General features: G+C 40.9%; 1 protein-coding gene across 1 annotated transcript; it reads right to left on the bottom strand.

Moving 5' to 3' along the window:
- Nucleotides 1-6,585: 6,585 nt before the first annotated feature.
- CSNK2B (casein kinase 2 beta) lies at nt 6,586-25,336 on the bottom strand. The gene is made up of 7 exons (XM_063433258.1): nt 25,224-25,336; nt 24,198-24,277; nt 18,551-18,653; nt 18,123-18,238; nt 11,263-11,338; nt 10,712-10,901; nt 6,586-6,850 (listed from the first exon to the last, which is right to left on the bottom strand). The coding sequence occupies exons 2-7, from the start codon at nt 24,267-24,269 to the stop codon at nt 6,760-6,762; spliced, it is 648 nt and encodes a 215-aa protein (XP_063289328.1). The 5' UTR covers nt 24,270-24,277; nt 25,224-25,336; the 3' UTR covers nt 6,586-6,759.
- Nucleotides 25,337-27,360: the final 2,024 nt, after the last annotated feature.

The following is a 27,360-nucleotide window of genomic DNA, read 5'->3' on the forward strand; positions in this document are numbered from 1 at the left end:
AACCTCATTAAGCTGAAGTTGTTCAGGTGACTATAGTGTCCCTTTAATACGCTTTCCAAATGATTCAATACTTTTGGAAAAATGTTCCAAATTAGTTATCTACAAAAATTCCATAGACTTTAATAATGATCATTTAAAACCTATGGTTATACAACTGGACTTCTATCTCAGAGATATCAGATATCTCCCATCTATTCAACCTAATACCTAATATAGAATGGCCCCTGATTGCCTCTCGGTGAGTTTAGATGTTACTGCCCTTTACACAACTATCCCACATAATAAATACGGAGAGAGGTAATACAGTATTTTTCACAACTACACGATACATTTAAAAGTGAACAACCCAACGATTCATAATAGACTGTGCCCACTCTTTGCTCACACTTAATTAGTTTATATTTAATAATAAGTTCTAACTTCAAACTATTGGAAGTGCTATGGATAATTTAGGTGTGAAAAGTGTGTCTTCTTTTTTCATTTTACAAAAATACCTTCATTTAGCAAATTTCAAAATTAACCTTGTTACTAAACTTGTAGCTAACCTCAAGAGGCAGCAATTTCCCAGAACACCTGCCTTGCAAAGACTTCTCATTGAGCGGCACTGGGAAGTCTGTGATTGGACAGCCACAGAAAGTCTGGGCGGGGTTAGAAGGGGAGGGCTTGAAAAGGCCACAGGCAAGAGATCTGCAGCTAAAGTGGAGTCACTTTAAATTTTGCTATAGCTAGCAGTCACCCTTTTTTTAACCCCAGGTTGAAATCCAAGCACCCGTTCCAGAGATTACAGTTTGTTCATATTTGTTTTAGAACCTTAAATCTTGATCTCCTACTTCAACCCCAGCCTTTGGGAATTGTTGGAGAACCTTTTGTTTTCTTGTAGTCTCACTAGAATAAAATCATTTTAACACTTAAACCACATCGGATGTGTTCTTTCATACGCTATATTCTTTTTATAGCTGCTTGTTAGTCTCTTAATTTTGTACACTGCAAATTATATACCTACCCTGTCTTGCATAAGGAGAATTAAAACAAATGTTTGAGATTTTTCAAAAAAAAGTTTGAAATTCAATAGTGGTTCATATTTCTAAAAGTTGAATTTACAATTTCTTATTTATACTTTACCCTTGATGCTGGATTCTCACCCTCTAGAATTACAAGCATATATTTGCTGTAGTTATAACACTAGAATGAGTCAAATGAACCCTCTTCCTATACCTTCCAACATTAAAGGACCACTATCTCAGTGAAGTGATGAGGGTGCAGTGTCCCCATCCCTTTAACCTGCAATGTAAAATGTAGTTTGTTTTTTTTGTTAGAAATTGCAAGGTTTACATTACAGGGTTAAATCCACCTCTAGTGGTGGTCTTCCTGACAGCACCGGCCAAGTAAACGAGACACGGAAGCCCCCTACAGAAAAGCATTGTCTCAATGAGGTCCCCATTGGCTACGAGGGAGGAGACGTCAGCAGAGCCGAGGGAGACTTGCCAATGGAAAAGGGTAAGTAAAAAGCGTTATTTAATTTAATTTATTGGGACAGAGACACTAAAGCTTTAGGAATCCAAGTTTGTATTCTAATCCTTCAGCGTTTCTTTAAGAGACGGGCCTAAGAGGACGTTTATTTGCATCACTGGTTACGATCAAAGAGGACAGGCCTGAACAAAGAGGGGCCATGTCATCCTGGTGTGAATTAGCAATTTGTTTTTTAATTTACTACAATGTTTTGTGAATAAACCACAGTAAATACGTGTAATGTGAGCGTTGTGTGTGTTTGAGCCTGTGAGTCCCGAGTGGGGTGACTTTATATGAAATATCAGCTTGTGATTGTGTAAGTAATAAACATACGAGACAGTGGGTGGTTGACTCAATTAACAGCAATGTTAGAGTAATAAGTCTGAGCTGGGACGTGGGGTATCTATAAACCTCATTTTTATGAATTCATTTTCTATCACATTTAAAAATACAGCTAAATATAGGCAAACAAAGATGTTCAACTCCGTTATAATTGCAGCTTTTGCCTAACTTTTACCATTCTGTAATGAATAAGTCTGTGTTAATTAGTCTATAGGTCAACAAGCATCAGGAACCAAATAAAAAGAACACTGGTTCTTTAAATCAATGTAAAAGGGAGGCATTAAAGGGACACTGAACTGCCCAAATAAATCAAACACTATTTAGTAGATATACAACAAATGAAACACGCATGTATTTAATTATACATTGGAGGGGGGGGAGTGGGGGCTTATCCTAAAACCGCTTGCAATACCTGTCAATCTCTTGTCTTTAGCCTTTACAAGCCCTCCCCTTCTAACCCCGCCCAGACTGTCTGTGGCTGTCCAATCACAGACTTCCCAACGCAGCTCAATGAGAAGTCTTTGCAAGGCAGGTGCTCTGGGAAATTGCTGCCTTTTGAGGTTAGCTACAATTTAGGAACAAGGTTAATTTTGAAATTTTTTGTAAAATGAAAAAGAAAGGGGAAAAAAAACACACTTTACACCAGTGGTTCCCAATCCAGTCCTCATGTACCCTTTACCAGTCCAGGATTTAGGTATTACCCAGTTGTGTCCAAGGTGTTTTTTTTTTTTTTAAACACTTTAGATACAACAGGGTAAACCCTAAATCCTGGACTGGTAGGAGGTACTTGAGGACTACACACACAAAGCACTTTAGCAAGCTTAACCCGTTAAGGACACATGCCATGTGTGACATGTCATGATTCCCTTTTATTCCAGAAGTTTGGTCCTTAAGGGGTTAAAAGGACACTATAGGTACCTAGAACACTTTTCATAAAGCCACGGCAAAAACTGGTTAAATGAGGACTGAGGACTACACATTACCACTGTGGACTGGTATCTCTGTTTTTTATATACATTTTTATTCACTGTTTAAATAAAGTACTTTTTTAATTAATTATATCCAGTCCCTGGAATTTGATTGTTTTATTTTGATTGGCTCCCTGGACATCCTGTAAATCCATAGCCAAGACTCCTGGATTCCATCGTTATATTCACAGACAGGGATTATACCGTCTACGCCTACAGTAATAGAGCTATACTAGCTCTATAAAGTGTGAGTGCTCCTTTGGCACTATAATTTGAATTAAGATATATATATATATATATGTATGTACAATACAAGGATGAGGGCACTCACTGTTATCTAATTGCTTTTCCAAATGGAATGTTGTAATGCCTTGGTGCTGTTGCCACTCTGGAACCAATATATATATAGATAGATTGTGCTGCACTATTATATATATTATTTTTCTCTCTGTCAAGCTGCATCCTATGGACGTTTCCTCCACTACTTGTATATATTCTGACTAAGCGCAGTTCACCACTTCAGCTCATTGAAGTGGTCTGGGTGCAGAGTCCCATGTCCCTGAACCCTGTAACCCCTCCCTGGCTGGGGCCTGCGATAAAGGGGGGCAGTATAGGGAGCTTGGTTATCCTGGTACAATATAGTTTTCCTTGAAGCATTGTAGGTGTTTTGATTGTCCCTTTTAGTAATAAACGACTCTAATGGTCATACTCTAAACCCATCCTATTGCAGTGGATAAATCGCTTACAGAGGCGATATTTAGGGTGCGGAAACCATAATTTCTCCAACACCCAAAACATAACAAAAATATTTAATGATCCCAATAGTGCCTGATTGTTTGAGAAACGCCTTCTCAGAGTAGGAAAGAGCAAATATAGAGAGAGGAAACGCCTAGCTTACTAAAGCCTAAGATGCAACAAATAAGGCAGCCACAGGTCACCACGTACAATCTCTGGGTAATAAGATGTTAAAGTGTCAGCTCCTTTGAGCAGGTAGCTCATAGCCTCTTGTTATTGATATTACAAAGTCCGATTACTGTAAGTTTCATTCACCCACTGTATAGCACTGCGTAACGTGTTGGTGCTTTACAGTTAAATTAATACTCCCACCTGCTTAACAGCTTCAGCTCATTGAAAGCCACTGGAGTAGGGTGTCCAGGCACCTTCAGGGGGTTACATTATTTTGCAATAGTTAAACACCAAAGCTGAAGCTCCAGCACTCACACTGCCTCTCCGCCGTGCTGCAATATGAGGAGGATTTAGACAGGTAGTTTGTTGCTCCAGGGTAAAGTCTTACCATATGGAGTTTACAGGTTACTATAATGCTAGGAATATAAAACTATTTCTAGCACTATAGCTCCCTACCCCCAGCATAGTAAGGGTTAACATTATCTTACTGTACTTACCTGATTCCAGAGCCAATGTCCCTCAGAGCACCCAGACCATTTCAATCAGCTGAAGAGCTTTGGGTGTCAAAATGTCCATTTAAACAGTTTATGGTTAAAGCCCACCACCGGCACCCAAAGTAATGGAAATGAGAAGGCAGAGGGGCTGAACAGACAGACTGACAGCTCTGGGGTTAAACCGTTGGAAAACAGATAAGATCGTGCCCAGGACCACCAGGATCCTATAACAACTTTACTGAGAGGGCGTTATGGGGCCCAGAATGGCCCTTTACGGAGATTCAGAAAGCAAGCATTGGAGCTGCAGCTTCTCTCAAAATGCCTTTGCTCTCGACTGAAGGAGGGGGCTTAACCAGCTTTCATTAATAAACAGGTGTCAGTTATTTATAATTTCAGTGCATCTCCTTTACTGCAGTGAGGACACAGGACATGAGGCATAGCCGCAGCGTTCCTGCCAGATAATCTGGGGGCGAAGGGAAATAAGCCAGCAGGGAAGGGATCAAGCTGTAACTGACATTAAATTCAATTAACGAGAAGTTAGAATGTCCTAACTCAGAGTTCTAACCTTCCCACGGAGAACCCTATTTCGTACCCCTTACTTCTATCCGCTCTAGGTAACATCACCAGTTACAATCAGACACGTTCCCTCTTCTCGCTTTATTACACCTGCAGAATTAGGAAATACAGAAATGAAAGCTAAAGCTGCCTAGACCTCACAGCAGTTTGGAATTGGTTTGTTTCTGTATAGATATTTTACTTTTCCATCACACAACAAGCATTCAGCGCCCTCAGTACAGCAATCTCTCCAGGGAAGAGAATACAGCGCGCACATTCAACACAAAGAAAATACTGATGGAAGCAACCCAGAACTGAGTGAGTCAGGCTGCCTGATTGACAGCACAAATGGTCTGTGTTTGGTAACAGCACATTTACAAACATGATCTATATACAGTCAGAGAGAGTGGGCTCAGGGAGCCAAAAAAATAAAAAGTTATGCAAAATCACTTTGGTGCAAGTTGCGTACGACAAGTGACATCACAACCCAATTGAGGTAACTAAATATACTGTTAAATATAAGGAATAAGTGGACATAATTATCAGTACCCTTTTACTAAATGGGGAATAGTAGAGAACCGAGAAAGGAATTGCAAAATGTTACTTGAAAATAATAACAGATGGAACATTTCCAGATACTTTATTTGGATAATTATCAAAAACCTTGTTAATTATCCAAGATTCACAATTTATTGAATAAGCAAACTGTTTCAATGTACAGTAAGCTCGTTTGAGCAGGGTCCTCTTCAACCTATCGTTCCTGTAAATTTTCTTGTAATTGTCCTATTTATAGTTAAATCCCCTCTCATAATATTGTAAATCGCTACGGAATCTGTTGGCGCTACATAAATGGCAATAATAATGCAATATATATGTTCGCCCCCTGCTGTCTGAAATCTTTATTACACCTGCCACCTACATGCATAAGCAAGTTAAACTATGAATAAAAAAACACTTCATTAAGGATAAGAAAATGTTCCACAAAAACCTGATAAAGAGAGAGTATAAGCTGTAATGGAGACATACAGATAAATGCTATATATACGGTACACACTCGTCAATCAATTCTTTAGCTAGACCTATATGCCAAAAAACTGTCAGAAAGAGCAAGTGAGACCTCCTTCAGGTGAATGCATCGTGCCACCTGTCCATAGAACTGCTCTTTAAGAAATCTCAGATTCATTTGGTTTATTTCCTCGTAACTGTAAAGCGCCAACATATTCCATAGCAAAGTATAACATGGAAAAGAGGAATATAAGAAACTGCACTAACCCCTTAAGGACCAAACTTCTGGAATAAAAGGGAATCATGACATGTGTCCTTAAGGGGTTAAAAAAAAAAAAAAAAATAGGTGAGAACCCTTTTCAAAAAGGCATACAAAGATTTTTTTTTTTTTTACTATGTTCACATGTATTGCTTCAAATGGAAGGTTACTCTAGGTATCTACCTAATCTACTTACCTCAAACTGTGAATCATGCCCTTCATCTACAAGAACAGCCTGACCCCACAAAGCATCCGTTTGACATCCTTTCTTTCAGTGATAAAATATTTCGAACCCTGTTAAAATCTTTTAAGGGATGCTTCAGTAAGAGTCGGAGGGAACCGATTCCATTAATACGTTGGTATTACAAGGTACGAGGCTGCCCTTTCTGGAAGGGTTTGTTTTGTGTAATAATTTTATGGTATTATTGGAGAGATCCTCTGGGGGGCTGTGGGAGTATTGTCTTTTCTGTGTGTTTATATCGAGTGAAAAATGTTTGTCAAGGGAAAATGTACACAATAAACAAATAAAAAACACAGCTACAAAGCCTACCATTCTATATAATTTTATTTACCCAGGTTGTAAGAACACACTTTAACAGGACAAAACCAAATAGAGAGCAAGGAAATAATACATGGAAATAGACAATTCTCGATCGATGCAATGGGATAAGGTGTTGGTAGTGAGAGAGTCTCTCCTTTAAACCGTTTAACTAGGGGCAAATCAGCGCATGGTCTTTACAGGACTTTTGAAGTTGCTGGCTGCCTGCAGTTGGAGTTGGTATGCCATGGGGTGGATTTTGAAGCCATATAACCTGTAGGGGGAAAAAAAGAAATAAAATAAAAATCGAAAAATGCAGATAGTATGATAGCGGAGGCACTAGTGAGAAAGCAACGGGTGGTGAGCAATCAATGCTTTTCTTACACGATCTAATACTGCTGGGAAACAGGATGGAAGGTATATAAGAAGCTCAATGGAGTTACAGCCTGTGTTAGCTCACTGTATGTCCTCGTCTCAATAAACATTCTAATGGATGTCTATGTATTGCAGGATAAATCCACAAAACAAAAGTCACTTGGCAGGCAGTGTGGGCAAATGCCGTAAAAGTAGTAGGACAGCGCACTAATGTCAGAGATTAGAGGACAGAGACTAAACGCTGAAAATGTATTCATTAGGAGCCAGTCTCCAGGCACCATAACCACTACCATAGAGTGCAACATAAGCTGTGGTGGTTAAGGGGCTTGTAGTACCATGTTATGATAAATGCATCACTTGAAAGAGCCTATGGGTGAAACGCGTTGTGATAATATATAAGGACTTTATTTTGTGTGGCATATTACAGTAAACATTGTTTTTACCCTCAAAATGTTATGTTTATTTTTATGTATTTTTTTATCCTGCATTTTATTAATCTAAAGGAACCTTTACATTTGCCTACATATGTCATTGGTGGGGATCATACCACCCAAGCTATCATTGAGCAAAAGGTGCTCTTGAAATATATTTTTATATTAAGAGCTGATTGGAAGCTCTCTCCTCGCGAGTATTTTATTTCAAATTTCAAGATATTGTATAAACTGGATTACACCATTGGTGGTTTATTTTGTGTTTATTCCATATGAGACACCAACAACATAATTCCTCATCTGCACTAAAGTTTAACACAGACTCACCTCCAAAAAAGCACCATCTTCAAAAAGGTTATTTCCCCCCAAAAAATTTTTTTATTTTTGCTGGGACTCTAATTTTGTTCTCTCTCAATTTTTTTTTTTATATAAAATATTTTGTGTGTATATATCTGTATATGATTATCTAGTATTTCTTACTTGGCACAGTGTTTTTTTTCTGTATTTTTTATGATAGATATATGTTTGCTTTAAATGAAAGTTAAATAAAAAAGGAAGAAATATCCTATGTTTCAGAAAGAGCAAGAGACATCAATTTTCTCTCAATATGTGGTTCTCATGGATGCCAGAGAGATAATGTAGATCTAAAACAGGTTTTGTTAGAATGGTTTGCCTTGTTTTCTTATTGTACAGCACTTCAGAACATGTTGGCGCTATATAAATAATTGTAAATCGAGTACAGGAACCAACAAACAGATTTCAGACGATGAAACCAGCTTGTTGGCTCCAAGGCTGGGGATCACTTAGCATGGGGGAGTGTATGTAAGCCTGGCCAATTGTAGTAGCAGGAGAGCAAAGTAAAAGAGGCACCAGGGTGAGTGATACGAGTGCAATACTCACAAATCTGGCTGTGTGATTGTCGCTGGCTAGGAGGCAAGTAGTGAACTGATATAACCCAGAGCAATTAATTTTACTAATTTCTATCATTTACATAGCCTGTGGAGATGCTACCTGTTAAAGAGAACTTGTTGTGACAAGTAACTCGTTAATTACGGTTCCAGCTCCCCAGCGAAATCCTTCCTGAAACACTGGCAGCTTCTGTGGTGACGTGGCACTACCTGAACACAAAGGATCATGGTATAGATGTGCAATACACATTACAAAATGGATTCCTGGTAATACGTGGGTGGGGACTGGGAGGGGATAGTGCTGGTCTTGTGCCATGCCTTGCCGTAAAAACACTTTAATTGTCAACCTGTTCTTGTAAGAATAATTATAACAATATCAGGTGTATTCGCAATTTAACAAAAACATTTTTATTTTTTTTAAAGCCATAATAAGATACATTTCCCAAACCAAACATTAAAAAGGTATTAACACCAAGTGTTATTTTATCCATATTTTTCTTTGGACAATGACAAACGCTATCCATGATAGCTAACCGTGACACTGCAGACGGCTGCAAACTACATTTCCTGTAATGCTTGAACCTGGCTAGTCATTACCAAGGAAACTGCAGCTCACAAACAACAATGAAAAAAACGAATCACTAACAATCGTGTCTCCGTTAGAGGCCAAAAGTCAAAGTTCCTTTAAATGTGGCTATGGCATCACAGTTACAGTGTACGGCAAGCATGTCAAACTCGCAGCCTGCTGGCCGCATGCTGCCCACAATAAATAGTCTGTCATGCTTACTAAAGCAGGATAGGCACCTGCTTGCCCCACATTGCAGGTGCCTACTCTGCCAAAATTACCCGGCCGGGGAGAAGAGGTCTCTGGTGGCAGCGAGAGAGCTCAAGTCCTCCTGCTCCTCACGCGCCCTCTGTTGTGATGCCGGGATATGACATCATTCCGGCACCCGGCATCATTAAACTGCGCCCGTGAGGGAGCAGGAAGACTGAGCTCCCGAGATAAGATCAGGGAGAGGCCCCACACCAGCTCCCAAAGCGCTACGGAATCTGTTGGCGCTATATAAAAATGGCAATAATAATAATAGGGAGCAATAAATAAAATGATGCGTGTGTGTTGGAGCGGCTGGACAGTGGAGGACCCTGACATGTGACGTCAACGTGCTCCACCTTCACAGGTTTTCAAGGAGGAGTAGCAGGAGGATCCATTTGGCACATGATGCGGACGGCACCATTGGGGGTATACCAGAGGCAGGACTCCGGAGTCGCATACTGGCAGCTGCAATGTGAGTGGAGTCTGCTTGTTGGCCAATATTTTTTTTTTTTTTAATCATGGGCTGGAGTTTAGTAGGGGGGGTGCTGAGAATTAGTACAGGGGGGGGAGGGGAGGGTGAGACTGATTTAGTACAGAGAGGGTGCTGTTTATTTTTTTTATACTGTACTTTTCAAAACAAACATACGTTTCTATGAAAATTTAAGGTTTTGTTTTTTTGCGGGCCACATAAACTTAAACCTTGTTTATGTGGCCCGTGCTAGCCTTTGAGTTTGACATGCTTGGTGTACGGGATCTCCAGTATTAAGTAGAAAACTCTAAAACACAATTATTCAACATTACATTTATATGGTAATGTACTCCTGCCATTATAAAAGCATTGGTCACAAGGGCTGAGGAAGTGGCAAAAAGGCCGGAATTTTTGCTGGTTTTCTCATGTTTATTTATATAAAGTGAATTAAAAAATATGCATTTTCTGACAAGCTAACTGAAGAAATGTAAACACATTATATTGTTCAGAGCTTCTTCGCGGTGGCAAAAAGGAAGCTCATCAAGTGTTGTAAAACTACAACTCCCAAGATGCTTTGTCAGCTTTAAGGTAGCCTCTGTTTGCCTTCTGACCATCCCTGCTCTAGTTAAACAGCATGACGAATGAGACAGCCCTTCATTAAACAGATCAGGGGAAACTTACATAGAGCTGCTGGCTAACATCAGGCATTCCTGAACTAATAATAGAAATACCTAGAGGATAGCTTCTTCATGCACCAAGGAGCTAATCTGACGTGGCTGATTGAGGTGTCATGGATCCGACAAACAGATTAAAACATACACCAAGTCTACCACCAGGTATTGAGTAGCTAAGGAGGTTAAAAGGGGTTGGGGGCATCACCAAGTTAATGAGACATGTTTACATAGTAAAAGCCCTCTCCGTCTCCATCTTGCACTCTCTGTTCTTTGAAATAAATACAATTTTGCCTAAAATCGCTACTTACTGGCCCTTGTAAAACTTATATTTTATACACAGAAGTATTTTTGGATTATATCCATGAGGGGTTAACTACAGCCTGGAGTTTTAATAAAAGCGCGTGTCCTGAAAGATACAGTGACAAGCCCGGTGCTGCCTCGTAACCCTGGGAGTGGTTTCTCACCTTGGGACAAACTGATTGGCTGGTCTCTTGGGCCGATACTCTGGATGGACCATGAAGAGCATGTGAGGGAATCCAGTGCCAAAATATGCTCCGTCCGTATGGTGATGGCGCGACGACTTGGGTGTGTAAACATCCATACATTTAGGACAGTACAGCTTCACCATAGCTTCACCGGGGATATCAGAGAGGCCTGATAAGAGAAGGGCATTTAATGTCACAGATCAACAAGAGAAGCAAGTGCCATTGGAGATAATGTACGTAGCAGTAATAATTTTACATTCAGAGAAGGAAAGTATTCTTATATTCTGTGGCAACCTAATTTTGCATTCACTTCAAAACAAAAGACAGATGGCAGACACAGAAATTACCTGTAACTCCAAAAAGCCCAATGAAGCTGGGGAGGTGAAGATATAAGCCCACCCCCTCAGTAACAGGAGGGAACTATGCTTCCTCTTCTGCATATACAAACACTTGTATGGTGTGTGCACACTGGGTCAGGTAAAATTCTGAGAAAAATGCAAAAAAAATAAAAAAAGTATACAATCTCTTACCAATGGGCAGCATGGGCTGGTTCTCGCAATATACACGGGGACAATAGCCAAAATCTCCTTGCTGATATTTCTCCAGCTGCATAAAACATATAATAGGCAATTAGTAATGAGAAACTTACAACATTTTGCTTTGAGTGGGGATTAGAGGAACTGACAGTTTTAGGTAAATTAAGGGAACACTATAGTATTGAATAAATGCATCTCTATGGGGAGGATCAATGTCTCCATGCTGATCATAGAGACGATAAAATTATGTTCTGCAAAGATTGCATGACCTAACTAAGGAAGTCCCTATAGTTGCTGCCAGGGCGACAGTCACTAGAGGTGTTAACTAGACAGCAATGTCAACACTGTTTTCTCTGAAGTGGCAGTGCTTACATTGCTGAACCTGCAGGGACATGGTATAGACAGCAGGACCACTACATTAAGCTGCAGTGGTTCTGGTGACTATAGGGTCCCTTTAAATAAGTCAATGATTTAAGATGGGAAAAACAAAGTTTATGATCAGTCAACAAAAGGGTGTAGGGGCATTTTTTCAAATTTCATAATTAAATACCGATGGATAAGAAGCAGGGGGGCGGGGGGGGGGGGAAGGTTAAAGAGAGCGTATCATTCCAAAGTGATAGGCTAGTATTTTTCTAAAGAACCCAATGGTATCCCATAAATATTGCCAACAAACCTAAAGATTAATTTTATGACAATGAGGGTGAGACTGGTACAGATCTGTTCCCACAAAATACACCACTAAATCCTACTAAACCAAAATCAAATATTGCATTCATAGGCAAACCAGGGCATTGTGGTAGAAACAGTCTGGGCAGCTGGTGGGCAGGGTGGATAGACTGAGAGGAGCAAACACAAACAACATTCAAATCATAATCTATACATTGGCTAGCAGTACTACTAGCACAATATGTGGGCTAACGTTAGATCACTTGAATAGAGCTTTGTGATTCTAGAAAAATGATGTGTAAAGAAACCTAAGCATCACGTGAAAAGGGTTAACACAAGCAATAGGTGATTTCCAAGGTTTTATCCAATAATGACCAGGCCAGTTACAGGTCCTCCTCCAAGGATTGTGCGAATAACCTTGTTCTTTAGAAGGAGATACTGATCAAGAACAAACCTGGCCTGCAACAAAAACATATGTAAAACCATTTCCAAAGCTCTCTGCAAAATATGAACCCTTTAATGACTGGTGTCAAACCATGCAAGTCCTAAGGGGTCTGAACCCTTTAATGACTGGTGTCAAACCATGCAAGTCCTAAGGGGTCTGAACCCTTTAATGACTGGTGTCAAACCATGCAAGTCCTAAGGGGTCAGGCTTAGTTGTTTTCTAAAGGTTGTCCTATCTGAACAAAATAAATGATACAAGACATAAGACACGAACACTTATAGAGCTCCCAACTAAACTACCAGGGCTAGATACCTTCTATCTATAGGACCAGGATAATATTGGTTTTGATGCACGAACATGACCCGCTTTCAGTGCCGAATGTAAACATGTTTTTCTTTTAACCATAGCGTGTTCCTTTAACTAAACTCTTTCAAGAGTGTTGGATTCTGCCATTGAAAGCTTCTCTTTAAACCATCTGTTCTCCCCGTGGCTGCCAATATCCAGGGTTTCCAGGATAATCCAGCAATTGCACACATTTGAGATCTAAGGGTTAAACCACTTTCCCCTGGAACACAGTCAGTTGGCTAGGACTTGGGCACCAGTAGAAGCATAGTTACAGTACTGCAGGCAGCTGTGATAATACTAGATGAATCTTGGGAGATAGTGGCTGAGCGGCTGCAGGCGGGAGTTTAATTCCAGTAAGATAATTACCCCAATTACGGTTTGCATAAATGTACCGTTTCGCAAGGTGTTTGCTCGTAAAATCTACCCACACAGGTTATTTTGTGTGTTACAATACAGGTAAGGACTTCCATGTGACTATGTTATCATTCTAAAATTTGCATACAATAGTTTGTACACGGCTATTGGAGCCGCATAAAGAAATGCCATCATTTGTGTTCAGCTACATTTCCTGGTGACGGCAACACCTGGGCTAATTAACCCCTTAAGACCGCAGCCAAATGTACAAGTTGTGATCCAAAAAAAACGTAAACAAAACCTGGCATTTGCGCTATATGTCTGTCCAACCGTAATTCACCTCTTTCATATTAAATACACCCACACTTATTATATATCATTTTATTCAGGGGAAACAGGGCTTTCATTTAACATCAAATATTTAGGTATGGAACATAATTTAATATGAAAAAAATATTTAAAAATGGGAGAAAATAAGAATTAAAAAAAAAAAAATTAGTTCTACGTGACATTTTAACTGTGAATGTCAAAATACTGTTTGCTTTTACTGCAATACAAAACACATTTGTATTCAGTGATGTCTCACGTGTAAAACAGTACCCCCTATGTACAGGTTGTATGGTGTTTTGGGAAGTTACAGGGTCAAATATAGCATGTTACATATTTCATTTTTTTCGCATTGAAATTCGCCAGATTGGTTACATTGCCTTTGAGACCATATGGTAGCCCAGGAATGAGAATTACCCCCATGATGGCATACCATTTGCAAAAGTAGACAACCCAAGGTATTGCAAATGGAGTATGTCCAGTCTTTTTTAGTAGCCAGTTGGTCACAAACACTGGCCAAAGTTAGTGTTAATTTTTGAAAATGCAAAAAACTAATTTGAACGCAAGTTTTGGCCAGTGTGACTAAGTGGCTACTAAAAAAACTGAACATACCCTATTTGCAATACCCTGGGTTGTCTACTATTGCAAATGGTATGCCATCATAGGGATAATTTTCATTCCTGGGCTACCATACGGTCTCAAAGGCAATCTGGCGAATTTTAATGTGAAAAAAATGACACACAAACCTTATATTTGACTCTGTAACTTTTGAAAACACCATAAAACCTGTACATGAGGGGTACTGTTATACTCAGGAGATTTCGCTGAACACAAATATTAGTGTTTCAAAACAGTAAGACGTATCACAACAATTATATCGTCAGTGTAAGTGCCATTTGTGTGTGAAAAATGCAAAAAATTTCACTGTCACTGACGATATCGTCGTTGTAATATATTTTACTGTTTTGGAACACTAATATGTGTGTTCAGCGAAGTCTTCCAAGTAAAACAGTACCCCCATGTACAGGTTTTATGGTGTCTTGAAAAGTTACAGGGTTAAATATAGTGCTAGAAAATTTAATTCCCTGAACTTTCGGCCTGGGTTGTCAGGCAGGTCCTGCAAATTGTAATTAATAAAATTACCTAATTATGTAAAATTATTACATAAATATATACGTAGAATTATTAGAGATATATATATATATATATATATGTATGTGTATATAATTTTTTTATTATTTTTATTTATATATAGGTATTTATATATAGTGATATATACGTATATACCAATGTATATAGATATATATTATTTTGTTCTACATGTATTTTGATATCAATATATATTAATTTTAAAATACAGTTAGAACGAAATTACGCATGTTTATATATTTTATTATTTTTTTAATGTATTTATATATGTATTTATTATATATAAATATATGAAAATTATATATATATTTAATCAGTATCATGGTACGTGTATTTTGATATTAAATTATATACATAATTATGTATATATTAATATTAAAATACACGTAGACAGTGTATGTATATTTATGTGTATGTGTGTATGTGTGTATCTATGTACTTAGATCATATATATAATAAATATATATATATATATATATATATATATATATATATGATCTAAGTATATATAATCTTATTTTTACACTGTTTTAACATTTTTTTTATTTTCAGACAGCAGGGGGAGTACCTGACATTACAGGCACTCCCCCTGCTGGCATTGCCTTGGATGGCTATGCCGTCCATGTGATCGCGGGGTCCTTGCAAGGACCTCGCGATCACATGGCCCTGGGGGGCCGAAGAGGACAGAGGGGGACTCCCTGGGCTCCCAGGTAGGTCCCCCATACCGGGATCGCCGGCGACCGGGTAAGTAGAAAAGATCGCAGGGCGTTCTATGCTGTCCTGCTGTGTTTAGAGCCACCAAAATAAGGACGGCATAGAACGTCCTGCGGTCTTAAGGGGTTAATATAGAGGAACGAGTATGACGCGTAGTCTCGGTATAGAAGAAACCATTATTGTTTTGTTTAAGATCGTATTTGGAACAAATGCATTATAGTTTCCGTGTGATGTTGCAGGGTTTAAAATAAAAAAAACATTGCAGATATTTCATTAGTCACCAAGACGTCCGTTCGCTATACTGCTTCACCATGAATCTATTTATATAATATGCACCTTAAAAGGGACACCATAGTCACCAGAACAACTACAGTTATTGCATTTGTTCTGGTGAGTAGAAATATTCAGTTTAGGCTTTTCAGAGAAAAAGCAGTGTTTACATTACAGCCTAGTGATAACTTCACTTGCCACTCCTCAGATGGCTGTTAGAGATCCTTCCTGGGTCATGGCTGCCTAAAATGCATCCAAACATTCAGTGTCTCCTCCCTCTGCATGCAGACACTGAACTTTCCTCATTGAGATTCATTGATTCAATTCATCTCTATGAGGAGATGCTGATTGGCCAGGGCTGTGTTTGACTTGTGCTGGCTCTGCCCCTGATCTGCCTCTTTCACAGTCTCAGCCAATCCCATGGGGAAGCACTGTGATTTGCTCAGAACAACACTTTTGATGATATCAGCAGACAGCTTGCTGTTCTGAGGCAAACTGACAAAAACAGCAGCTTCAGGCTTGAATACAGTAAGATTGTGCTATATTTATGGAGGCATGAGGGGCCCAGTGGGGCTAGATGGTGGTTTAAACACTATAGGGTCAGGAATACATGTTTGTGTTCCTGAGCCTTTAATGCTCCTTTAACTACTTGCTCTAAATTGGTACTTACATAAATAACAATGCTGATATATAGCTTTTCTCAGTAACTGTCTCTTTGCATTTCCCACCAACCAGCAATTACAAATATATTAATTATCCTTAAAGAGACAATGTAGGCATCTCATTGAAGTGGTTATATAGTGTCTGGAGTCCCATGAAGTAGGCATTCCATTCAGTGACATACTGGTTTTAATGCTGAACTAGAGCCACCAGGAGGCCCTTCTCTCTATGCAGCTTGAGCTGAAGAATCGTCAGCTGACTGGTTGTACCCAATTCCCATTGCTGGTATGAACTGGTATTCCTAAGAAAGTGTGTAATCTAAGGCCTAGCCATAACTGCAGTGGGGGCCATACTGTGGGTGGCAAGAGACCCTTATTTAAAAATGGTTTAACACTGAATGAAGATGCAGCACCAGCGGACTACAGGCATATTAATCAATTTAATTAGATAGTTAAACTGCTTAGAGTGTTCATCCAACAATTAACCAGTAAGTAAATTAAATAAAGAGACAAAGCTCACTGCTGAATGTAATGCATTTATATTTGCAATTTACTAGAAATGTGACTAGCACAGTGTGCAGATAAAATATTACCATATAGCGTGCAGAACCAGATCATGTTAGCAAGGCAGGTGCACTATTAATAAAGTGGTCCCCGTCTTCACATATTTAAACGGAACACAAAGCAAATTCACTTCTACCTGTCCCTGCAACGTTAAGGTACGGGCTGAAATTCGGAAGACCCTCCACCAGATGATTTTACTTTTATTATTAGATTATCATTTACTATAACAATGTTAGCATTTGCACCTATAGATTACTACTGTATAGCCACTTCATTCCTAGAGCAATTAAACCAAATGTGTGTAAATGCTATATAGAGGCGATGAGGCACTCCATGATACACACTGATACAAATAATATACACAGATAGAAATAATATTACCAAAATCAGCGCTAAACTGATGGCAAAAATATCTGGAAATAAAATCACAACAAACACACATAGTGCAGACTATCTGGAATAGAATATCCATATATCTGCATTACATTCTATCCAGATAGTCTGCACTATGTGTGTTCCTTGTGATCAGTTTAGCGCGCACATTTTGGAAATGTTTTTTACAGCAATTATAGCAGTAATTCTCTCTGCCATCACCTTCAAATTCCCGCCGCTACCTCTGGTCTCATCTCCCCATTTTAGCCTTTAGATTGTAAGACCATGTGCCATCTAGCAAATGACTCTGTAATAAAGATCTTTAGGGGACAGATCTCACAGGCCTTTTACCTTTTGTATCAGTCTGTTTCTATTGTTCGGTCTTTGTCCTAATTGCACAGCCATGCAGAATATGTTAGCGCTTTATAATGCCAGTAGTAAATAAAACACTCCATTTAAACAAATAAACAAACATTTACAAACACACCCCAAAGTAAACGTGTGGACTTCTTTCTGCATGTTTTCCTTAGGGGAAATCGTAGCTTGTAATAACTGTAAGCACCCTTTTCTTCCCCAGCACAGGCCCTCCTGCCTGTGCCAGTGAGTAACCAGAGCCTTGACAGTCAGAAACCTTGCAGCCCACCCGTACATACGCTTGGCTCTGCCATCAGAGAGATCTCTCAGAATCAGGTAGGTGGGCTCTTGTGTTTAGCTCCATGGAGTTACACAAGCCAAACAAACAATTCACGGTGGGCTCACTGGCATCAAGGCAGGTGTAACTGGGTTTATAAAGGTCTTGATTTCTACTGAAATTGATACTTTAACAAATAAAAATAAATAAATAATACTTTACATACATAAAGCATTTTATCAAACGGAAGTGCTTTATGAGTTTGGAGTGTTCCTTTAAGCAGTCACTTCATTGAGGTTAAGACCCACAGGCACCTTATGTGGACCGGGGGCAAGGAAGCACAAAATAATGTTCTCACCATCTGGGCTATGCCACGGTTAGTTAGGATATAGCGAGCGTGGATCAGACCATATAACATCTCTGCTGCCTGTTCAATTAGGTCACTCTGATTGGGATTATCTTCTAACTCTTCGTCTGTAGAAGAAAGACAGTGAAATGTCAGTATGATGAAGTCAACATATTAAGGCAACCAGCAGGGAGAATGAAAATAAACAGAAAAGACAGACAACACAGTGCACTGCCAGCAAAGGAGAAGACACACAGCCAGGGAAAGCATGACACAATCAGAAGGGAGCCCCATTACACTGATGCATGAAGCACAGGGCAGAGGAAACATTTCATGCAAGAAGTTCTGTAAAGCTTAGTACGAATGAAAAGCAGAGAACATGTATAGTGGAACCAGCAGTCCCAATAGAGAGCACAATCCACGGATTGCAAGAGGTTTACCTGGCTCTAAATCTAGGATCATGTCCAAAGCCTGTCGATAGTGCGGAACCTGCTCATTGAGTCCCGTCAAATTGAACTTGTCCTGGATATAATCTTCATCTACCTGGAAGAGTTTGACATCATAAGGAAACATAACAGTCATACAACTAACATGTCCCAGGGTTAATACAGTCTGAGCACATAGGTAAAGACAAACTAACTGCATCAGTTAAAGGGACACTGCAAGTGTTTCAGCTCATCCTGCAGTCCCCTGGCACCACTGAATGGGGGGCCAGTGCTGGGTTACTACAGGCACAAGAATCAATTCAATGAGATGAAATGGTTATACAGCCTACAATGTGCATTTAACATTCAGTTTACACATACGAGACGTCCATGGATGCTGCTTATTATTCACACTTACTGTCCCATGTAACTTAGAGGCCCATTTTAAAATAGGCATGGACTGATTTTTTATTTTTCTTCCTCTAATTAGTAACTGACCAAGAAATTGATTCCAGCTGTAGTCTGATTGCCTGAATTGCCCAAGTTTACCTCCCTGGTGCTGACTGAGGGAAACAAATGATTTAAAAATGTCAAATGGTCTAAAATCAATCCAAAATAATAATAATAATTTTAAATGGGCCAGAATTGTTTTTTCCTACTTGTCTTCTCTGCAGCATTTCAAATACAAGAGTCGCTGCCGTGATAAAAACGCACAACAGACAAATCCCATAACATCTACACACATATACGACAGCATCTCTAAGTGAGGGAATGCCATACAAAGAGCCTCGTATGTCAAAGCATTACAGACACTTTAAAGATACCCTGTCAAACAAAAATTAGAGCCAGCTATTTGGAAAACATTGATCGGGAGTCATTTAGATTTTATTTGTGCTTAGTTTGCAATTCACTTTGCTGCATTCGTAAGATCACCGAGGGGAGTAGACTTTTGGGTACACACACACAATTATTGGCCTAACTGCAGCTCTACATTATGCAGGAGGGACATGTCAAGTTAAGCAACATTACTGACTGTGAACGAGGGACAAGCCTAACATAGCTAGCCAATCACTCCTGTACTAATGACTACGATACTTAGTCTCCCTTTAAGCAGCGTGACGCACCTAGAATCTTTAGGCTACATTACAATGCTTCTCTACTGGGCGACTTAACCACATTCAGTGTCATCACAAAGCGTGTAACGTTTATGCCGTCTTCACTAAGAAGCATGTCTAGTGGCTGGCTCATAGCGTGCCTCTACTGGCTATCAGACTGACTCAGATTGTGAGCTTGTTTGAGCAGGGGCTTCTTCACCGCGTCTTCGTTAACATTCTGTATATAAATTGTTTGTTGTCAAATATCCCCATTCTATTACTGTAAAGCGTAATATCTTGGAGCTAAACAAAAAATGCTAATAGTAATATAAACATTACATTTCCCACAGTGCAGGGACCGCATCTAGGAACCAGGACCGCCACATTAAGCTCAAATACGGTTACTTTTTATTTGCACATGCACCATTGTCTCAGGACTAAAATGACTTTTCTTTTTAATACATCAAGTGTTAGGTTTGTATATAAAACGCTACTGTTCTAAACACCCATTCATCAAATGTGGATTTTAAAGGGGCACTCCAAGTACAATAATCAATACAGTTCATCTTGACCCATGGTAAGAGCTAAAGAGTAAATTGACTAGCATTCTTGTATTTTCTGTATACAATGGAGTTAGGACCCACATATACTGGAGCATTGCTACATGTGGGGACTGGCCACACTGCACTAAGCATGGGTAAGACTCTTTATAGAATTACCTACTACTACCTCCCTCATCCACGTGCTTAACACCAAAACCTTAAGAATCAATGACAATCTCTGAAGTCATCTCAACCTGGCCCTTGAACACCTTGTTCATTCCAAGACAGGGTGTCCTATCTTCCCCCACCAGAGAATGTATTCTCTGGTTAAATAAAGACGATTGCTCTGACATCATAGACTGTCATCGGCCCTTAAATCAGCATTTAGAGGTTGGTTTCTAATATGATGCTGTCAGGGAATACATGTTCCCTTTTACATAGCAACGGCACTTAAAAATAGCAATAGCTTTATATACGTATGTGCACCAACAGCAGATTTAATCTATCCGGGACTGCAAAAAATAAACCTCTGTACTTACACTGCACCAGAGACCAGAATACTTAAATTTACTGGGTGACATAGGGCTACTGATTTACAGGACATGCAATGGGGAAACAATGTGGGTTAATCCCCTCTACCTCCGCAGAAAGCCTAACGAGGGCTACAAAAACATAAAAAGGGACTAGGGAAGCACTTAATAGCTAGCCTGCGGATATAATCATAATATACAAAATACACCAAATAGAAACATCATTTTAGATTATTTAGTCACCACTACCCACCACTGCATCAAAGGACTCAAATGTGAACACAATACAGCCTTGTGTAAGCCCAGCAGATTAACATACACCATCCCGTGTTCAATTAAGGTATGGGCCCAGGCATTTTGTAATTCTTTGAGTGGTAAGCACTGCATAAGACAGCAATACTAGGATGAAAAGTAAAACCTCATCTTTAAAAGGGACGCTATAGGCCTCCAGGCCACTTTACTGGGATGACATGGTCTGGGTGCAGTGCCCCTGTCGTTTTAACCATGCAACGTAAAACAATGCCATTGTGTAAAAACCGCAATGTTTTCATTGCAGGGTGAGATACCTCTCTTCCTGACAGCCACTAGAGGCGTTTCTCCTGTGAGACTTTATTCTTCAATCAAATGCAGCTCTAGAGAGCATCTGATTGAATGAGTGCAACATTCTGCTGCACAAGTGTATCTCATTCCCAATGCTTCTCTATGAGAAGTACTGGAATGGATGAGAACCAGGAAGATGTCAGCAGGCTTGTTGATGAATAGAGGAAGAGCGAGCAGCTGCCACGGAGGTGCGAAAGGAGTAAACGTATTTAACGGATCTTACTCACCAGCAAAGGTCAGAGCAACCAAAGTAAACTTATCGTTCTAAAAAAACAAATCATTTTCAGAATTATACGTTTACTTTACTAAAAAAAACATAAGAAATAACTGCAATTTGTATTATTTTTGTTTTACTTTCAAATAACCTTAGCCACATACTTTGTTTAAGGATTAAAACTGCCAGTCTGCCAGTTCCTGGACACATCGGACAGGCCGGCTGTATGGAATAATCATTATCAGAGCTATGTGTTATGACATTACTGCTGCAGTGAAAAAGCAAATCGTTCTTTTTCTGGAAGTAACACGGAGGGAGGGCAGATGGATATTAGATTATAAATAAAATTACAAAAACTGAGAGAAAAGCGAATTGAACCCAAAGATATGAACTGAAATCATTGTGAAAGACTCCAGAAGACAATCTGTATGTACTAAAAGGATTTCGATTTGGACCGGCTACGTCTACTGTATACTATTTAAGGTCTGCTCCAAGCATCAAGCCTGCTATGGTGGTTATGATGCCAGAAGTGTCCTGGCACCATTTCCGTAGTGAGATACTATATTTGCATGGTTTGCCCTCTTACCTTGTCTGGGCGCTTCTAGCCAATGAATGAAATTAATGAATGAAACTCTGTACATAGAGCTCTTGTTCCAGACTGACTGTCGCACCAATGGTTCTGTCAGAGGTGGGGGTTACACCTCCAGATGCAAGGCACCATGACCACTTTATATCACAGCATCATTTCAGATACTATACAGCCTGGGGATTTGAAAAACTTCAAACGGTGAGATTTTCTTCTACTCTAAGATTCTAAATATGAAATTGCTGGGGATAGATTGAAAGCATTGGGATAAACTTTTTTTCAGCCAATCACTGCCATCCCGGTTGGGCAAAATTGGCACTGGTAATGTATAAGTGTGGAGATGGGGGTGGCTTTTGGCACTGGGAAAGTCCATGCTTTTATGAAACCACTCAGTTTGACAAAAGAGTGACCTAGCTTATAGATTCTTTGCACCATAAACAGTACATTGAAATCGATTAATTATATCAACATATCCACTGCAGCTCTATCATAGCTCTGTGTAGTGGATGTTTTACCAAGAGAATATAGGTGCAGACCCCAGAGCAGTTTGACAAAAAGCAAACAAAAAAAAAACAACATTCCAGCTAAAATATTCAATCCCCACTCCTGCTGACTTAAAGGACCACTCTAGTGCCAGGAAAACATACTCGTTTTCCTGGCACTAGAGTGCCCTGAGGGTGCCCCCACCCTCAGGGACCCCCTCCCGCCCGGCTCTGGAAAGGGGAAAGTGTTTAAAACTTACCTTTTTTCAGCGGTGGGCGGGGAGCTCTCCTCCTCCGATCCTCCTCTTCTCCTCCCCGTCGGCTGAATGCGCACGCGCGGCAAGAGCTGCGCACGCATTCAGCCGGTCACATAGGAAAGCATTCATAATGCTTTCCTATGGACGCTTGCGTGCTCTCACTGTGATTTTCACAGTGAGAATCACGCAAGCGCCTCTAGCGGCTGTCAGTGAGACAGCCACTAGAGGAAATAGGGGAAGGCTTAACCCATTCACAAACATAGCAGTTTCTCTGAAACTGCTATGTTTATGAAAAAATGGGTTAACCCTAGATGGACCTGGCACCCAGACCACTTCATTAAGCTGAAGTGGTCTGGGTGCCTAGAGTGGTCCTTTAAAATACGATTTCACATTTTCAATATAAATTTCGTCCAACCCGGATGACGAGAGACTGCCGGGAGATAGTAACTCTTGACAACGTACACATAGTTGTTATACTGCTTAATGCACATTTGAAAGAACATTAATGCTCTAAAAATATATATTTATAACACTAGAGTGTTCCGGTGCATATCTACATTTACTAGGATCCAACTTTTGAAAAGTTAAGCTCCTCTTTAAAGGGATTCTATATTGTAAGGAACACAAAGTTGTAACATCATCTGATGAGGGGGCGTGTTGGGCTCTCCCCCTAGGAAAGCATTTCTTCACAGCTTTTCTTTAGGGATTTTACGGACGCTGGATGTCGGCATGCAGAGCAGGACGTCCAGCGTCAGGTAGGTGACCAAAAGTCGTTTAGCCACCAAATGCATCTAGTGGCTGTCATCGCAGGACTAAGTGGGACTGGGACACTGCAGTGTGATCAAGTGGTCTGGGTGACTATAGTGTCCATTTAATATAGAGCCTTTCCTGTGTAGGTGCTACAGCTGTTCTGCCCACTCTCATTGAGGTCATTGAGATCAATGCTTATTCCAATCCAACGCCTCTTATAAAGGGTGTTAAGGCCCAATGGCGCAGGAGCAGCCATAGCTATGCTCTGTCAATTGCATACTTTTCATAGAAAAGCACTGAATCCAAACTCTCAGTGAGAAGCATTCACAGTGTTCTAATGTCGAACACGGAGACTTTCAACAACTGAGTTTTCAATGAGGAAGTGCCAACTACAGGCAGTCTTACTTAAACATGAAAAACACTTACATTTATCAGAGTGCAAGGACAGGATCTCTGCATCAAAACTACTACAATAAGCAGCAGTGTTTTGGGGGCTTAGAGGGTTCCTTATAAAGTTCTAGGTATAATCCCATGACACACGTAAACTACAGTACAAACCCTAGAACAATTAGAAACCTGTTTATTTCCATAAACAGCAGATCATTACCTCACAGAAGAACTCATTGCCTCTCAACCCGCAGAACCAACTTATCCACGAAACCTCCTCGGAGCTACTCATTTTCCAGCCTGCGGATAAGCAAATGAATGACACATGAGTGAATTAGAGACAGGGGTAATTGCAACGAGGCAGTCGGGGATTATGGTGATAGCTATAGAAGGGGGTGAAAACCAGTGTTTAGGGTGATAGCTATAGATGGTGGTGATAACCAGGAGTCAGGCAGGATTAGAGTTATAACCAGGGATTGGTGTGATAGCTATATTCGGGGGGTGATAACCAGGAGCCAGGCGGGGATTGGGGTGATAGCTATATTTGGGGGTGATAACCAGGGGCCAGGCGGGGATTGGGGTGATATATATTTGAGGTGATAACCAGGGGCCAGGCAGGGATTGGGGTGATAGATATTGGGATGATAACCAGGGGCCAGGCCCGGATTGGGGTGATAGATATAGGGGTGATAGCTGTATTTGGGGGTGATGATAACCAGGAGCCAGGCAGGGATTGGGGTGATAGATATTGGGGTGATGTCCGGGCGGGGTTGGACAGCCATATAGGGGCCAGGCAGGGATAAGGGTGATAGCTTTAGTTGGGGATGATAACTAGGAGCCAGGCGGGGATTGGGGTGATAGATATTGGGGTGATGGCCAGGCGGGGATTGGGGTGATAGATATATTTGGCAGTGATAACCAGGAACCAGGCGGGATTGGGGTGATAGCTGTATTTGGGTGATAGATATATTTGGGGTGATGGCCAGGCGGGGATTGGGGTGATAGATATATTTGGGAGTGATAACCAGGAGCCAGGCGGGGATTGGGGTGATAGCTATATGTGGGGTGATGGATATTGGGGTAATGGCCAGGCGGGGATTGGGGTGATAGCTGTATTTGGGGTGATGGATATTGGGGTGATGGCCAGGCGGGCGGGCCGAGTTGGACAGCCATACAGGGGTTCAGGGGGAGCAGCACACACACACTGTCCACACATATAGACAGAATACGGTAATGAGGCGCCGACCTGTCCTTTCCTGCCGATCGCTCAATCTATGGCGGTTCTACCCGGTCCACAACCGCCGCCGCCGCACACTAGGCCGGGTCCCTCTCAGTGCGCGCGCGCAGCCTGGCCGGAAGAGGCGGGGCCGGAGCTGACGCTCGGTTACAGTGCATGATGGGAGACGTAGTCCTGCGCAATCCTCTGCGGCCTTGCGGGAAAAAATAAATGACGTGACGACGCCAAGATGGCTTCCCCTTAGGCAGGCTGGCTGAGTGTTATGAGAGCAGTAATCTCAGCTGTATCACAAAAGCCTGGCCTTTATTATAGATGAATAATGCTCAGGGTGCCCCCAATCCTGGATCCAGCTTACTGATACCCTTAATGATACCAAGCAGTGAATGGCACACACACTGGGTGGGGAGAATAAACTGCTGTATTTTTCCTCCAGTTTGTCCCTTTTTGACCCCATTTTTGCCTTCAGCTTTGAACTGACTGTAGATCTATTGGATGGTAAATGCAGTGAGTCCATCCAGTGAGACCCACTAGCACTCCGGCTAAATGGGCAGTAAAAAAATAAAATCCAGATTTGGGGAAGTTATAGCAAATCCAGCAATTTCCAAAAATGTCTTTTGAAACCCGATGTGACGGATTACACGGCCGTGTATGTGGGGATCGTGTTTGTTTCACTGTAATGACAATACGCCAGGACCTTGGGATGCAGTGTTATTAAATCACAACAAATACAAATGAGTCTTGGGACTTAGGGGAAAAAATTCGGCCCGGGCATTTTTCAATCACAGTGGCCCCTGAGAAGGGGGCGGGGCCAGAGAGAGTGTGTTTTGTCATCATTAATGACAAGCACGCCCCCTCTCAAAGTGAGCATGTTGGATCAATGCGCAGAGCCCCACGGATGAGCTCTAGCATGGGAAAAAGGCCCTGTATTTGTTCTGCGCAGCGCAAGCAAATTTAATAACAAGCTTGCACTGTGTTTGATTTTAACTTGTCTCTTGTGTCTCCATAAGGGAATACCAGAGAACAAAAGGGCCAGGAAAGCGTATGGTGCATGTGTTTGGAGCCTGCTTGTGGGATTACGTGCGTGTAGAGTGAGCTGATTGTGGTGTGGTATTGTGTAAACAGGTCAATTTTATTCGTGTTTGTGGTGTAATATGTGTGGCTACAGGCTGTAGAGAGTGTGTGTATAGGGGATGTAGCGAGTGTGTGCATATGGGCTGTAGTGTGTGTGTGTGTATAGGTAACGTAGCATCTGTAGGGCGTGTAGAGAGTGTGTGTATAGGGGATGTAGCGAGTGTGTGCATATGGGCTGTAGTGTGTCTGTGTGTATAGGTAACGTAGCATCTGTAGGGCGTGTAGAGAGTGTGTGTATAGGGGATGTAGCGAGTGTGTGCAAACGGGCTGTAGTGTGTGTGTATAGGTGACATAGTGTCTGTAGGGGCTGTAGAGAGTGTGTGTATAGGGGGCATAGTGTGTATAGGGGATGTAGCGAGTGTGTGTATACGGGCTGTAGTGTGTGTGTGTGTATATAGGTGACGTACTGTCCGTAGGGGTTGTAGAGAGTGTGTGTTTAGAGAATGTTGTATGTGTTTGCTTACAAGGAATGTAGTGTGTGCATAGGGGATCCAGAGTTTGTATGTTAGGAATGTAGTGTGTGTAGGTGGTGCAGTGTGTGTGTGTAGAGGATCTAGTGTGTAAAGGACAGAGAGAGAGAGAGTGTGTGTGTAGGTAGAGGATTCAGAGTGTATATAGGGTAAGGGATCTAGCGTGTATCTGGAGCGTAATTAGTGTATATATATGTTTTAGACGTATTGCATGTGTGAGGGGCGCAGTGTGCTGTGTGTATGTGTGAAGGGTGCAGTGTGTGTGTGTAAGAGGGGTGCTGTGTGTGAGGGTGTTCTCATCTGCCGTCACATTCTATGTATCTAAATTTTTTTGCCTGTTAACTCACTGAGGGTTATTTTATATATTGTATGTGTGTGCGCTGTATATGTGTGAGAGAGTGCTGTGTGTGTGTGGGTGCTGTGTGTTTATGAGGGTGCTGTTAGTGTGAGTGAGCTGTGTGTTTGGGGTTGCTATGTGTGTGAGGGTGCTGTGTGTGTGTGGGTGCTGTTAGTGTAAGTGTGCTGTGTGTGTTTGTGAGGGTTCT

The sequence above is a fragment of the Pelobates fuscus genome, chromosome 9, assembly GCF_036172605.1.
Source record: "Pelobates fuscus isolate aPelFus1 chromosome 9, aPelFus1.pri, whole genome shotgun sequence".
Taxonomy (NCBI): domain Eukaryota; kingdom Metazoa; phylum Chordata; class Amphibia; order Anura; family Pelobatidae; genus Pelobates; species Pelobates fuscus.